This window comes from Chiloscyllium plagiosum, chromosome 25 (genome assembly GCF_004010195.1).
Source record: "Chiloscyllium plagiosum isolate BGI_BamShark_2017 chromosome 25, ASM401019v2, whole genome shotgun sequence".
NCBI classification, from domain to species: Eukaryota; Metazoa; Chordata; class Chondrichthyes; order Orectolobiformes; family Hemiscylliidae; genus Chiloscyllium; species Chiloscyllium plagiosum.
The window spans coordinates 52216736-52233311 of NC_057734.1; the positions used below are offsets into that span (position 1 = coordinate 52216736).

At 42.8% G+C, this 16576-nt stretch overlaps 1 protein-coding gene across 1 annotated transcript in view; it reads left to right on the forward strand.

Moving 5' to 3' along the window:
- upb1 (ureidopropionase, beta) overlaps nucleotides 1-16576 on the forward strand; it is a 171779-nt gene extending 155203 nt beyond the window's left edge. Inside the window, exons 8-10 of the mRNA XM_043716199.1 lie at nucleotides 3659-3701; nucleotides 13128-13282; nucleotides 16043-16576. Coding sequence (XP_043572134.1) covers nucleotides 3659-3701; nucleotides 13128-13282; nucleotides 16043-16126 — 282 coding nt within the window. The 3' untranslated portion in view covers nucleotides 16127-16576. The remainder of the gene's footprint in view (nucleotides 1-3658; nucleotides 3702-13127; nucleotides 13283-16042) is intronic.

A 16576-nucleotide genomic window follows, 5' to 3' on the forward strand; every position in this document is an offset into this window, starting at 1 on the left:
GTGGCAAACTCAGGACTACAGGGGTATCTATTCTTTTTAAATGCTCTAAACCCTGGAACATCCAGCAACCATTCCTGCCCCTGAGAAACCCATGTCTCTGTTATGGCCACACCATCATAGCACCAGATACTGATCCATGCTCTAAGTTCGTCACTTTTATTCCTGATACTCCTTGCGTTAAAGCAAACACACTTTAACTGATACCTTGGTTCCTTGCCAGGAAAATCCTCCCCACTAGCTGGTCTACCTCTTGCTATTGCCTCATCTGCATCAACTCTCACCTCCGGTAGACAGCTCAGGTTCCCACCCCCCTGCAATACTAGTTTAAACCCTCTCGAACTACTCGTGCAAAACTTCCACTTTCCTGGAGTTTACAGTGTTTGAAGATTCTCCTGGAGACTACAGCGAGCAACCCAGTTCTGAAATGGAGTCATACCATTACATAACATTAACCATGTTTCTCTCTCCACAGATGCTGCCCGACCTGCTGAATTTCTCCATCACTTTCAGTTTTGTTAACTCAGTTTCGTTGTATTATTTGGTTTGAAGTTAACTTTGGTTAGGACACTGGGGAAAATATCCCATCTCTCTTTGAAACTGTGCTTTGGTATCTTTTATGTTCTGAAAGGAGTGGAGTACCATGTTGTGTTTTGGGGAGGACAGTGTTATAAAGCCTTTACTATCAGGGAGCAGGCCATTCAAAAAGGTCTAATTCTGGTATATGTGCTCCACACAAATAAAGCTGCTGTTAACATTGATACACAGACTAAAGATGAGTCCAAAACGTGACCTACAGTTTAAAAAAAAGCCAAGGAGGAAAATTAATGGCAATTGAAGAAGTTTCACAACAGCGTGAATTGAAAATGCAGGAAAAGCACACCCAAATTGTGACAAAGCAGATAGCAATAATACTCCGAGCTAATAACAAAACAGAAAAAAGACATGCTTTTAAGGTGAGTGGAAAAGCTGAATGTATTATTGATGTATAGAACTGCAGAAAGAATTACTTGATTTTGAACATAAATTAGAAATTCAGAATGGGAAGCGATCCCTTTGGAGAGAATGGAATTAGACGAAGCGCGTGCTCAAGAATATGAAAAACAGGAGGCAATTTGCAAAGTTTATGAACTGAATTTAAAGAATTGTCAAGCTTTCTTAGCTGACCATTGAAGTAACCTCAATGACATTCTTAAAGCACTAAAGACAATATAACTCTGCTGAAAAATGAACTAAGTTAAAAAATCACACAACACCAGGTTATAGTCCAACAGGTTTAATTAGAAGCACTAGCTTTCGGAGCGACGCTCCTTCATCAGGTGATAGTCACCTTGATGAAGGAGCGTCACTCCGAAAGCTAGTGTGCTTCCAAGTAAACCTGTTGGACTATAACCTGGTGTTGTGTGGTTTTTAACTTTGTACATCCCGGTCCAACACCGGCATCTCCACATCATGAAAAGTGAACTGTTTGCACAAAGGAGCCAACAGTAAACCTGGAAAAGAAGCATGAAGTGTGAGGTTATGGAAAATAAAATTAAAATTGAGCATGAAACTAAACTAGATGAGGTGAGTACAGTTTGGTTGATTGGTCAGTGGTAACTTTTTTTAATGTCACGAATATTAAACAAAGCTGCAGACATGGAAGAAAATTAGATCAGGAGTTAACATCTGATTTGAAATTGGATGTCTGACTTTACACTGTATTGTGAAAGTGCCTGATTAATGCAATTATCCCATGAAGGACCTCCTATTACTCTGGAGTAGAGCCTGTTCCCTCAGATAGAAAATAAACACTTACTACACTCACTCCAGGTGTGCTGACTGACAGCTGCCTTCCATTTCCAGTGCATATTTACTTTTTACATGAGTATGGATGGCATCACCGCTCATGCTTGACACAGTGAGTCTGATAAACCTGGAGTACCCTTTGAACCTCCATGTTGCATTCTTCCTAGCAGTCCCTGGTAAGCATGGCAAAACTGAGATTCCAAATGTTCCCACAAACCTATTTGAAATACAACATTACCCCCTGAGCCCAGGCCCTATAGTCATTCATTCATTATGCAGCACTGTTGCCCTGTTGAAGTGGGTGGTGGTTGTGATTGTTAATATAATCCACTCCCCATCCCACACCACAGGAAGCCATGCTCTAAACGTCCCCTGAACTCCCCCTTTATATGCTGTGTTCTCCCTCCTTCTCAGTTATTGTCCTCTCTGCACCTCAACATTGATTTCTCCAATCTCGAGAATTGACTTCTCCAACTTCTCTGCCACAACAGTGACTCATAATAATCCCTCCACTTTCTTTGAGCTGATCCCAGAACTGAGCATGGTCCACCAGTTCCTTGAACAGCCTGACTGTCAACCTCCCCTGCCGAAGACTGATTGGACCTCTGATCTCTGCAGAGTTCCTAACTGAATTACCACCACTCCTCACCCTAGTTATAGTGGACCTACGGGACTGAACGTGGTCAATTCCATGGACTATAGTGATGTTGATATTGCGTCTGACCGCCAACTGGGTGTACTGATCTTAAACAATGTCCTTAACATATTCAGGGACTCCACCCTGACAGAAGGCTGTCTCCCTTGGCCTGACTGTAGATTGTTATCTCCTCATATGGTCTGAAGGAATGCCTGAGACCTAATAGAATGCTAAAACACGTGGTGGGTATATTAATGAAGAATTAATTGGGTTTGAATTGGTTGTATAAATATGGAGAACTAGTAATCAGTGGGGTGAGTGTTTTATGGAGTGTGGCTAACTGAAATAAAAGTGTGGATTTGAAATATGTTTAAAGGTTATTATCTTTTGGAGGATAATATGAGCTTAGACTTTGAGACATGGCCATTTGGTTTAACCACAATGCAGAGTGATGGCATATGTGCATGTGTGAAATTAATGTATAGCATTATATACTGCCTGGCACTATATATATATTTAACAGCAAGTCAAGACAGAAGGACTGTGAGCCTTTTAAGCTATGGCTGAGAGGGCAAAGTGCAATAATGCAAGGTGAGACTCCACAACGTAAGAGCACTGAGACAATGTGCGAGACCGGAGTCCAATCCATGACCTGGTGCCTGTTCCCAGGAATAACCTGCCCTGGAAGCAGCATTCCAATGAAAGGGGGTGGTGTGCTCCAAAGTGCAGCAGTAAACTGCAGATCCTGTACTGTAAGTGGGTCAACAGTGTGCCATGAGGGTGCAGAGAGGCTGGTACCTATCCAGTGCCAACCTCTGTGGATGGAAAGGAGCAGGTGGTCATTGCTCATGGCGTGTGTCCTGAGATATTGGGGACTGCCTTTATGATGGAGGCCAAGAGGAGATGCCAGGTACCAGCTTTAAGTTTGATGTCGGGAATTGACACTGTCTAGTTTCTATCCATCAGATGGGAGAATGGGGACCTGCATATCATTGGTTTCTTAGTTATCTGGTATCCTACCATGTCTTGAGAATATTGTTGTGAATTGCTGCTAATTATGTAAGGTTAGGTGCAACTTTGCAGAGCCCATCTTGATCTGTTGTGAGCATTATCTATGTCCAGTGGGAGTGCTATGATAGCTGAGGAAACAGCCTCAGCTCAGATGTCCCACTGTTCTGTCCACTGGATTGACTGCTGCTCATACTGAATGCACCTCCTGCTTATTTCTCTACCCAGGAATGTTTCAAGAATGAATTTACTTCAGGTGATGGGCAGAAGGGTAAGCAAGCAAGATCAGTTTGTTCTTCCTCTTCCTTTATATTTTATCCTGCTAAGTTGTTTCCATAGCTTTCATTATTTAACCCATCTTTTGTAGGTGAGTACTTGTATCAAAAAAAACTTTAGTTCTTGATAAAGCTTGATGTTTATTAAAGTTGATTTTAATCATGCATTTTGTGCCATAAAAGATCTGAGTACATTTTAAATGGTGAACAGGCAAGAAACTGAAGTGAATATGATTCAAGGATCCATGAACAAAGAGTATCAGAATAAAATGGGCACAACAATAACTAAAAGTAGCTGCTGGATTGTTAGCGAGAACATAAAGGGTGTTAAGACGGACCCGCGGGGTCCCGTCTTTGCGTGTTCTTTCGGAAGGAGAGACTCACACTGGCAACTATGGTTAGACGCAGACAGCCGTTTATTCACAGAATCTTAACTGGTACAACGAATCTACAAGCATCATTCGTTGGAGAAGGCGTTCTCCCTTCTCGTTCAAACTTGACACAATTATACCTCGCGCCTGGAGTCCCCGGTCAGTTCGCCTTCCCCATTGGTCCATTCATCTGCACGCGCTGGGGATCCGTCCTCCTATTGGCCGCATCGAAGTGCCTGTCCAGCTCCTGCTGTGCTTGACAATGACTCAGCCATCCCCGGGAGCGGTTCCAATCCCGTATTCAATAGTTCATTGTTTCAAGGAATTACTATGCATCTGACAGGCTAGCCATTTTCAATAGTTTCAGTTTAACTAAATTGACAATTACACTTATCAACTTTAGACTGAAATAGAGCCATTCACACTTAACAGTTACAGGTTCCGATAGAGCAATTCACACTTGTCTAACAGTTACAGATTCCGATCGGTTTCTTTATTAATCCCGAGTTTCGATGGGGCAATTGATACTGGCTGGTATTTACAGGCTCCAAGATTTAATTAACATTATGCATATCCCTTACAAGCTCCAGCCAGGTACTCATGCAGTCGCCAGCAGCAGCTCGCTTGGCTGTTGTTGACCATTTCAGGGCTGGAACTAGAAGTGTCTGTTGCAGAACTAGTGTCACCCTCCCTAGCCCTACATTAAACACCCCAGTGAAATCTCCCCAACAAGGGTAACAGGAATTTGATTTGATTTATTGTTGTCACATGTACCAAGGGAAGATTACATGTGGGAGTTGTTGAAACATCTGCTGATCAGAGTTCAGGACCGCCGTGTTCCAGTAAGGAGGAAGGACAAGGATGGCAAGGTGAGGGACGTTTGGATAACAAGGGAGATTGTGAATTTAGTCTAAAGGAGAAAAGCATCTAAGATTTAGGAAGCAAAAATCGGACAGGGCCTGTGAGGAATATAAAGAAAACAAGAAAGGATTCAATTAGGAGAGCACAAAAGGGTTTGGAATGACCTTGGCAAGTAGGGTTAAAGAAATTCCCAAGGCATTCTATACATATTTTTAAAAATAAAAGGGTAACTACGGTGACGATAGGACAACTCAAGGATAAAGGAAAGGATTTGTGCTTGGAGGCAGAGGATATGGATGAGATCCTAAGTGAGTACTTTGGGTTGATATTGATCCAGAAGAAAGATATGGAGGATAATGGGGTGGAAGGTATGTATGCTAATTGCATTTTGAGATCAAGAAAGAAATTGTGTTGGATCTCTTGAAGAGCATTAAGATGGATATGTCCACAGGGCCTGATGGTATTGAGAGAGGCAAGAGGGGAGATTGCTGGGGCTTTTTTATATTAAATTGTACAAATATCAAAAGATATTTGCATCCTCGTTAGCCAGTTGAGAGATCCTGGAGGACTGGCGAATAGCTGTTGTCCTTCCTCTGTTCATGAAGGGAAGTAGGGATAATCCAGGAAATTACAGACCAGTGAGTCCCACATTGGTTGTTGGCAACCTATTGGAGAGAATTCTTAGGGATACATTGGTTGTTGGCAACCTATTGGAGAGAATTCTTAGGGATAGGATTTACGTACATTTGGAAAACATGGCCTAAGTAAGGAAAGTCAGCATGGGTTTGTGCAGGGCAGGTCATGTCATACTAACTTGTTTGAATTTTTCAAAGAGGTGATAAAGGTGATGAATAAGGGTAGAGCAGTGGATGTTGTTTTTAAGGTTTTGAACAAGATCCCTTATGGTAGGCTCATTGAAAAGATTAAGATGCATGAGATCCATAGTGACTTGGAAGCATGGATTCAGAATCGGCTTGCCCGTAGAAGGCAGAGGGTAGCGGGGGAATAATGTTTTTCAGGCTGCAAGTCCGTGACTAGTGGTGTTCCAAGGGATCTGTACTGGGAATTCTGCTATTTGTGATTTATATAAAAGACTTCGAAGAACATGTGGATGGGTGGTTTAGTAAGTTTGCAAACGATACAAAAATCAGTGGAGTTGTGGATAGTGTAAAAGGTTGTCAAAGGATACAGCAAGATATAAATCAGCCACAGATATGGGCAGAGAAATGGCAGATGTAGATTAATCTGTACAACTGTGAGATTCTGCTCTTTGGGAGATCAAATGTTAAGAAAAAGTGTACAGTTTATGGCAGGCCCTGAACAGTGTTGATGTGTAGAGAGATCTGGGGGTTCAAGTCCATAGCCTCCCTGAAAGTGGCCACACAAGTAGATAAGGTGATAACTGAGGCCGTTGGCATGCTTGCCTTTATTGGTTGGGGAATTGAGTACACGAGTCATGATGTCATGTTGCAGCTTTGTAAGACATTGGTAAGGCCACGTTTAAGAATATTGCATTCACTTCAACAGGAAGGATGTGGAGGCTTTGGAGAGGATTGACCAGGATGCTGTCTGGATTAGAGGGTATGAGGAGAGGCTAGAACACCTTGAGTTATTTTCTCTCGAGCAGTAGAGGCTGAGGGGAGACTTGATAGAAGTTGATTAAAATTATGAGATGCATAGTTGGTGTTTACAGTCAGAATCATTTTTCCAGAGGTGAAATGTCTGATACTAGGGGACATGCATTTAAGGTGAGAGGGGGGGGAAGTTCAAAGGAGATGTGAGGAGCAAGTTTTTTACATAGAATGGTAGGAGTCTGGAAGGCACTGCCGGGATGGTGGTGATGAAGGTAGAGACGATAGGGGCATTTAAGGGACATGTACATAAGCACATGAATATGTAAGGAATGGAGGGATGTGGACGAAGGGCAGGAGGAAGGGATTAGTTTAATTTGGCATCATGTTCAGCACAACATCGTGGGCCAAATGAACCATTGCTGTGTTGTACAGTTCTATGTTCTCTTAACACGATTGCTATTGTTCGAGACTTTAACTTGACAGGGACTTCCTTAGACCAAGAGGGTTAGATGGGATAGAATTTGTTAGGTGTGTCCAAGAAGATTTCTTGAAGCAGTATTTGGATAGTCCATCTAGAGGAGGGCCCATACTGGACATTATACTAGCTAATGAGGCTGGCCTAGTGATGGACCTGACTGACATTACAGTGGGAGAGCATTCTGGAAACAGGAATCACAACTCCTTCAGTTTTAAGACAGCTTGGATAAGGATAAGTCAGGACTTTGCAGGAAGGTACTAAATTTGGAGAGAGATAATTATGACAGTATTAGACAAGAGCGAGGGAGAATTAATTGGGAGGAGCTGTTATCTGGCAAGTCCACATTTGACATGTGGGAGTTGCTTAAATGCCTATCGATCAGCGTTTGGGACCAGCATATTCCTGTAAGGAGGAAAGATGAGGGAGGAAGCTTGGGAACCCTTGGATCATGAGGGAGATTGTAAAATTAGTCAAAAAGGAAAAAGAAGCATTTGTGAAGTTTAGAAAGCTAAAATTGAATAGGGCCCATGAATATAAAGATAACAGGAAATTGGGAGAGCGGAGGAGGAAGGGGGAGCATGAAATGACCTGGGCAACTAGGGTTAAAGGCAATCCCAAGACATTTTATATGTATTAAAAGCAATAAGATTGTCATTCAGGAAAAGGAGAATATTTTAGAGGAGAAGAATGAAGTACGAGATATTAGAATAGAAAGGACAGAGGTTAGTTATGAAGAGATATTATCAATTCTAGAACGAGTGAAAGTAGACAAGTCTCTTGGGCCGGATGGGATTTATCCGAGGATTCTCTGGGAAGCTAGGGAGGAGATAGCAGAGCCTTTGGCTTTGATATTTGAGTCATCATTGTCTACAGGTTTAGGACCAGAGGACTGGAGGATTGCAAATGTTGTGCCCTTGTTCAAGAAGGGCAGTAGAGATGACCCAGGTAATTATAGACCAGTGAGCCTTGCTTCTGTTGTAAGAAAGGTTTTGGAAAGGATTATAAGAGATAAGATTTATAATCACCTAGCAAGCAACAATTTGATTTCAGATAGTCAACATGTTTCATCAAGGGCAGGTCGTGTCTCACAAACCTCATTGAGTTTTTTGAGAAGGTGACCAAACATGTAGATGAGGGTAGAGCAGTTGACATGGTGTACATTGACTTCAGTAAAGCCTTTAATAAGGTTCCATATGGTAGGCTGATGGAGAAACTGCAGAGGCATGGGATTGAGGGTGATTTAGCAGTTTGGATTAGAAACTGGCTTTCTGAAAGAAGGCAGCGAGTGGTAGTTGATGGAAATATATTCAGCTTGGAGTCCAGTTACTAGTGGTGTGCCACAAGGATCTGTTTTGGGACTTAGTAGAATTCCTACAGTGTGGAAGCAGGCCATTCAGTCCATTGAGTCCACACTGACCCTTGAAGAGCATCCCACCCAGACAGAACCATATACCCTATTCTTGTAACCCTGCATTTCCCATGGCTAATCTACCTAGCCTACACATCCCTGGACAGCACGGGCAATTTAGCATGACCAATCCACCTAACCTTAACCAGTTTGGACTGTGAGAGGAAACTGGAGCATCTAGAGGAAACCCACATAGCGATGGGGAATATGTGCAAACTGCACACACAGTCGCCTGAACCCAGGTCTCTGGTGCTGAGAGGCAATAATGCTAACCACTGAGCCTCTTCTGAGACTACATGCCCTCATTCTAGACCATAAGACATAGGAGCAGAAGGAGGCCATTCCTTTAAGTCTGCCTTTCAATCAGATTATGTTTTATCAGATAATCCTGAATTCCACTTTCCTGCATTTTTCCTGTAACATTTGATTTCCTTACAGAATATAAATCTGTCTATTTCTCTCTTGAACAATGGTCGAGCTTAAGCAGCTCTTTGTGGTAAAGAATTCTGCAAATTTGCAACCTTTTGAGAACCACCTCAACTCTATTAAATGTGTGGCCCATTATTCTGAGATTATGCCCTCTGGTCCTAGACCGTTTCACAAGAAGAAACAACCTTTCCACATCTACTCTGTCAAGGTGCAAAAGAATCTTTTATGCTTCAGTAAGGTCGTCTCTCATTTGTCTAAACTGTAGTAAGTACAAGCCCAACCTACTCAACCTCTCCTCATAAGATAGTCTCCTCCATATTTGGTATCAGCTTAGTGGACCTTCTCTGGACTGCTTCCAATATCATTATATGTTTCTTTAGATAAGGGGTCGTCAACTGGTTAGCAGTATTCCAGTTGTGGTCTGGTTAATGCTTCATTTTAGCAAAACCCCCCTACTTTTTATACTTAATTCCCTTTGAAATAAAGAACAACGTTCTATTCACCTTCTGTATTACCTGCTAAACTTGGATTCTAGCTTTTTGTGGATTAATGCACAAGGACCCCCAAATACCTCTGCGCTGCAGCTTTCTGCAGTCTTTCTCAATATTTATCTCTTATATTCTTCCTGTCAAAGTACAGAACCTCACATTTTCCCACAGTATATTCCATTTGTGAAGTTTCTGTCCTTGCATAACCTGTCTATAACCCTTTTCAGACTTTTTGGATCAACCTCACGACTTGCCTTTCCACCTATTCCACGTCATCCACAAACTTGGCTACGGTACCTTCATTTTCCTCATCCAAATTATTAATGTATATTGTAAGTAATTGTGGCCAACCTGAAAATGCCCCTCAATAGTCCGACGAGGGAAGGGGCCATATTGGACCTGGTGTTGGGGAATGAGCCAGGCCAGGTGGTAGAAGTTGCAGTGGGGGATTTCTTTGGGAATAGTGACCACAATTCTGTAAGTTTTAGAATATCGTAGATAAAGATGAGAGTGGTCCTAAGGAAGAGTACTAAAGAACACAGCAATTTGAAGGAAAGTCCACATTTGATATGTGGAAGGCTTTCAAAGGTAGGTTAAGGTAGTGCAGGATAGGCATTTCCCATTGAAAACAAGGGATAGGAAAGACAAGATTCGTGAACCATGGATGACAGGAAAAATCATGCGACTAGCCAAGAAGAAAAGGGAAGCGTACATAAGGTCCAGGCAGCTAAGAACAGAAGGGGCTTTGGAAAAAATATTGGGAGAATAGGACCAATCTTAAACGAGGAATCAAGCGGGCTAAAAGGAGTCATGAAACAACTTTAGCGAGCAGAATTAAGGAGAATCCCAAGGCCTTTTATTCAGAGATAAGAAGCAAGAGGGTAACTAGAGAAAGGGTTGATCTACTAAAGGACAAGGAAGGAAGGTTGTGTGTCGAACCTGAGAAAATGGGTGAGATTATCAATGATTACTTTGCATCAGTGTTCACCTGAGGAGAGGGACATGATGAATGTTGAGATTCGAGATAGAAGTTTGTTTACTGTGGATCATGTTGACATAAGGAGGGAAGATGGGTTGAGTAGGCTAAAGGATATTAAAGTGGACAATTCTCCAGCATCAGATGGGATCTATCCCAGGTTGTTGAGGGAGGCGAGAACGGAAATAGTTGGGGCCCTGACAGATATCTTTGTAGCATCCTTAAACACAGGTGAGGTGCTGGAGGACTGGAGGGTTGCTCATGTTGTCCCCTGTCTAAGAAGGGTAGTAGGGATATTCCACGTAACTACATACCAGTGAGCCTGAGGTCAGTGGTGGGTAAGTTGCTGGAGAAAGTACTGAGGGTTAAAATCTATTTATATTTGGAAAAGAATGGGCTTATATCAGTGATAGGCAACATGGTTTTGTATGGGGAGATTGTGCCTTACCAACTAAACAGAGTTCTTTGAGGAAGTGACCAAGTTGATAGGTGAAGGAAGGGCTGTAGATGTCATATACATGGACTTCAGTAAGATGTTTGATAAGGTTCCCCATGTTAAACTAATGGAGAAAGTGAAGTCACATGGTGTGCAGGGTGTTCTAGCTAGGTGGATAAAGAACTGGTTGAGCAACAGGAGACAGAGAGTAGTAGTTGAAGGGAGCTTCTCAAAATGGAGGAAGGTGACCAGTGGTGTTCCACAGGGGTCAGTGTTGTTTGTGATATACGTAAATGATCTGGAAGAGGGCACTGTTGGTCTGATCAGTAAGTTTGCAGGTGACAGGAGATTGGTGGAGTAGCAGAAAGCATAGGGGACTATCTAAGAATACAGGAGGCTATAGATAGACCGGAGAGTTGGGCAGAGAAGTGGCAGATGGAGTTCAATCCAGGCAAGTGTAAGGTGATACATTTTGGGAAATCTAATTCTAGAGCGAACTCTACTGTAAAAGGAAAAGCCTTGGGAAAAGTTGATGAGCAGAGAAATCTGGGAGGTCAGGGCCATTGTACACTGAAGGTTGCTGCACAGGTGGGTAGAATGGTCAAGAAGGCATATGGTATGCTTGCCTTCATCGGACGGGGTATTGAGTATAAGAGCTGGCAGGTCATGTTAAAATTGTACAAGACTTTGGTTCAGTCACATTTAGAATACTGTGTACAGTTCTGGTTGCCACATTACCAAAAGGATGTGGACACTTTGGAGAGGGTGTAGAGAAGGTTTATGAGGATGTTACGTAGTATGGAAAATGCTAGCTATGAGCAAGTTAGGATTGTTTTCATTAGAAAAAAAGGAGATTGAGGGGGGAACCTGATTGAGGTTTACAAAATCATGAAGGGTATAGACAAGGTGGGTAGAAACCAGCTTTTTCCCAGGGTGAGGGATTCAATAACGAGAGGTCACATGTTCAAGGTGAGGGGTGAAAAGTTTAAGGGCGATATACGCGGCAAATACTTTACACAGAGGGTGGTAGATGCCTGGAACGCGTTGCCAGCAGAGGTGGAAGAGGCAGGCACAGTAGATTCATTTAAGGTCGTCTGGACAGATGGATGAGTAGGTGGGGAGCAGAGGGATACAGATCCTTAGGAATTGGGCGATAGGTTTAGAGAATGGATTTGGATTGGCTCAGGTTTGGAGGGCCGAAGGGCCTGTTCCTGGGCTATAAATTGTTTTTGTTCTTTATCCTTTATACCACCACTGTTTCTGTTAGTAGCCAGTTCTTATCCATGCTTATATACTCCATCCACCACAAAGAGCTCTTATTAAGTAGCCTAACATGTGGGGTGCCTTATTAACAATGAGAGAAGTACAGCACAGGAACAGGCCCTTCAGCCCTCCAAGCCTGTGCCGCTCATCATGCCCTAACTAAACTAAAAAACAAACCTTTTGCCCTTATTCGGTCTGTATCCCTCTATTCCCTCCCTATTCACGTAACCATCCAGATGCCTCTTAAATGTTGCCAATGTGTCTGCTTCCATCACCTCTTTTGGCAGAGTATTCCAGGCTCCTACCAATCTCTGCATGAAAAACCTCCTTCGCACATCTCCCTTAAACTCCCCCCCTGCCCCCTCCACCTTGAACCTGTGCCCCTTTGTAATTGAAACTTCAACCCTGGGAAAAAGCCTCTGACTATCTATGGCTCACATATTGAATGCCCTTTGGAAATTGTTCTGGAATCTCAAACTAAGGGGAAGCAGCCTCTCACATTCATCCAGTACACTTCTCTCAAGAATGTTATACCCCTCAGTGATATGAACTATTGGCAAACTCCTGAGAACATCAGCCCACCCATTTGTCTAATCACTGATTTTCTAAGTGACCATCTAATTCTGACAGATTCTAGTAATTTATTGAGGACTGCCCCTGGGCCTGTATTCTTGGTATTCTCTGCTTCCTTGACCAGTGGGGTTATGTTTCAAATTTCAATCCACAGAGGCCATTCTAGAACCTGGGGATTGTGTACCACACAGTTCCCTCACTTCACTACACACCACAACCATTTCCCATCCAATGCCCTTCCCCATCTGCTCCAAACAGGTTAACTTTGCAGCCGGTCTCCCCTTAGCTTTGGCTGTTTATTTTCTCAAAACCTCACTGTCATTCTTAGCAAATATTAGGGGCGCATGTATTCCACACTTTACCTTTCACATCCCTGTGTACTCTGAACTTCACTCACCAGTCAATAAAGTGTGGGCTAGATTATTATTTCAGGGGAAGGCTTTGTGGGGTGTTGTTATTTCGTGGGGAGACTATTTTGTTTTGGATGAAGGGCTTATAGGAAAGAGTTAATGTGTTAGGGATGGGGTGTTTTGGATTAACTTTTTTTTCTATTTCTTACGGAAAGCACATCATGAATTTGGCCATTTTTATGGATCCAGTTATGTAGCTGCTCCTGATGGAAGCCGCACTCCTGGCCTGTCTCGTACTGAGGATGGTCTCCTTGTGGCTGAGCTCGATCTCAACCTGTGTCGGCAGATAAATGATAAATGGGCCTTCAAGGTAAGGAAAACAAAGATAAATGATTCTCATTTGGTGCTATTCTATCCAATTCTCCGATATCTCCTCTTCCAGATGGAAAAGCTAGTTCAAAAGTCAGTCAGGTTGGAAATGAACAACATTGGGCAAACCAACAGGATTTGCATGTTTTACTACTGACTGATGGGATAAGTACTTAAGAGGGTGCACCAAGCCCACTTCTCATTTATTTCCTCTGCTTGGCCCTCAGTCAACTTGTCCTTCCTCCACCCTTATTCTGTACACATCTCCTCCTCCCTCACTCTCTAACCTTCCCCCTTCTCTCTGTTTAGCTGCTCCTCCATCTGTCCGGCTACTCCTCAACTTCTTTGTCTCCAGTCCCAATTCTATCTTTAGTCATGGCCCAATTTGGTCACCTTTGCTGTGTCTGAGGAACCAACTGTTTTTTCGCCATCAGTTTAAGGAGAGGTGATTATCTGGTCTCCTTGACGTTGTTTCTTGCAGAAGGAGATCCAGCCACAACCTCTCCTCGACCTCCTGCCTTTCCCCAGCCTCCAGATGTTATTCCAACATTCAAGTTGTTTCTCTGGACTTGGCTGAATCTGTTTGGAAAAATGATCCATATGGGGATCACAGTCAAAGGTTTCGGTTGGATCAGAGAATCAGTGATGTTACATTCTAGTCATGGACCACTTGACAGCTTTAGCATAATTCAAACAAAATCCTCTCTCACTCCGGAAACCATCTGACAATAAGAACCTTTTTAGAAGTCTCAACACCAGGTTATAGTCCAACAGATTTATTTAAAATTACAGGCTTTTGGAGTGCGCCCCAAAAGCTTATGATTTTCGGATAAACCTGGTGTCGTGTGACTTCTGACCTTGTCCACCCCAGTCTAACACCGGCACCTCCGCAACAAGAGCCTGCACACAGCCAATCTACACATGAAGACTGAACACTTGCGTGTTAGCCCCTTACACAGTCCCTCATTGAGTGGGCCTGATACTGCAGGAGGACTGGCTATGTGGTTCAATCTGTATTTCAGATCTAACTCCACTTTGGTCTCCAGCTCAGTTGGCACTGGTCGAGGTGCTGGACTTGGTATTTAACAATCTCTTAGTCTAGGACAAAATGACTGACCAAACAAAAAGGTGGTGGGAGGAGGAGGAGTAAGATGGAGTGAATAGGAGCAGTAGGGTGTAGGGAAATACTAAGCTGTAGGTAGGAGGTCTAAGATGTTGTACACAGGGACTGCCATTCTCTGTACTGTACGCAGGACTGCTGTTCTCTATATTATATGCAGGGACTGCTGTTCTCTCCATGAAACACAGACTGCTGTTCTCTAGAATATACAGAAGGACTACTGTTCTCTACATCATACACAGGGACTGCTGTTTTATACATTATACACAGGGATTGCTAATCTCTCCATTATACACAAGGACTGCTGTTCTTTATATTTTACACAATGACTTGTTCCTTATATTAGACACAGGGACTGCTGTTCTCTCTTATACATGGGCACTGTTCTCCATAATAGACACAAGGACTGGTGTTCTCTTGATTTGTACACAGGTAAGGCTGTTCTCTATATTATACACAGGGACTGTTGTTCTTTTTATTAAATACAGGGACTGCTTTTCTCTATATTATACACAGGGACTGCTTTTCTCTATATTATACACAGGGACTGTTCTCTTTATTAAATACAGGAACTGCTGTTCTTTACGTTGCCCATAGCTCCTGCTGTTTTCTGTGTTGTACACAGGGACTGCTGCTCTCCATTTTGTATACAGCGACTGCAGTTCTGCATAATAGTCACTGGGACTTCTGTTCTCAATCTTATTCAAAGGGACTACTGTTCTCTCTAATAGACACAGGCTCTGCTTTTCTACGACGTTGTACACAGACTGCCGTTCTCAACACTGTACACAGGTTCTGCTGTTCTCTGCAGTGTACACAGGACTGCAGCTCTCTATAATTATACACAGGAACTGCTCTTCTCTATAAAGGACACGGACTGCTGATCCCTATACTATGCATAGGACTGCATTTCTGTGTAATAGAGAGATTGCTGTTCTCTATATTATACACAGGGACTTTTGTTCTCTTTAATAAACACAGGGACTGCTGATCTCGATTATACCCAGGGACTGCTGTTCCCTACATTGAACACAAGGGCTGCTGTTCTCGTCATTGTACCCAGTGACTGTTCTTCTCTGCATTGTGTACAATTTCTGTTCTGTTATACACTGGGACTGCTGTTCTGTAATAGACGTAGGGAAAGCTGTTCTCTGCACTATACAAAGGGACTGCCGTTCTCTGCACTATACAAAGGGACTGCCGTTCTCATCATTGTACACAGTGACCACCGTTCTAAGGGATTGCTGTTCTCTATCTTAAACACAGGGACTGCTGTTCTCTACAATGCTCATTGGACAAGTTCAAGACTTGACTCGTGTGATTTTTTTCAATGGTGGAAATGTTTATCTCGAGGGGGCATAATTTTAAGGTGATTGGAGGAAGGTTTAGGGGAGATGTCAGAGATAGGTTCTTTTCACTGAGAATGGTGGGTGTGTGGAATGCACTGTCAGCTGTGGTATTTGAGTCAGATGCATTAGGGACTTTTAAACTATTCTTGGTTAGGCACATGGAACATAGTACAATGAAGGGTATTTAGGTTAGTCTGATCTTAGAGTAGGATAGAAGGCCAAAGGGCCTGTACTGTGCTGTGCTGTACTGTTCTATTCCTGACACCTCCCTTTTTCCTGTTTTTTTTCTCAGATGACAGGAAGATATGAGTTGTATGCTGACGAACTTGCTGAAGCAGTGCAGCCCAATTTTGATCCCTACATAGTCACAGAGTAGTGACGTTGTTGGGCACAGACAACATGGAGACAATGTCAGAGAATCGCAATGCCTGATCAGGACTTTTATCCATTTGCTGAGTCATATTCTCTTGCTTTCCTATTTCCCTTTATCCAAAGCATTGTAATTGTGATTTTACACCAGATATTTCCTCAGACTCCAAGTAACCATCATCAGAGTACACAGAACTTATTTCTAATGCTGAAGAAGTTCAACTGAACTTGGAACTAACTATTTTCTGTCTCCACAGTTACTGGAGACCTGTTGAGTCTCTCCAGCACTTTGTTTTCTGCAGGTCTAGTATAATGTGATTTCTGTTTGGTGCCAGTACATGCTGTTCTAAGAAACTATCCTGAAAATACTTTATGAACCTGTCATCTAGGCTTCTTTGCCCATCTGACTTCTCTAGTCTATATGTGGATTAAAATCTGTGATGATTATTGTTATGCA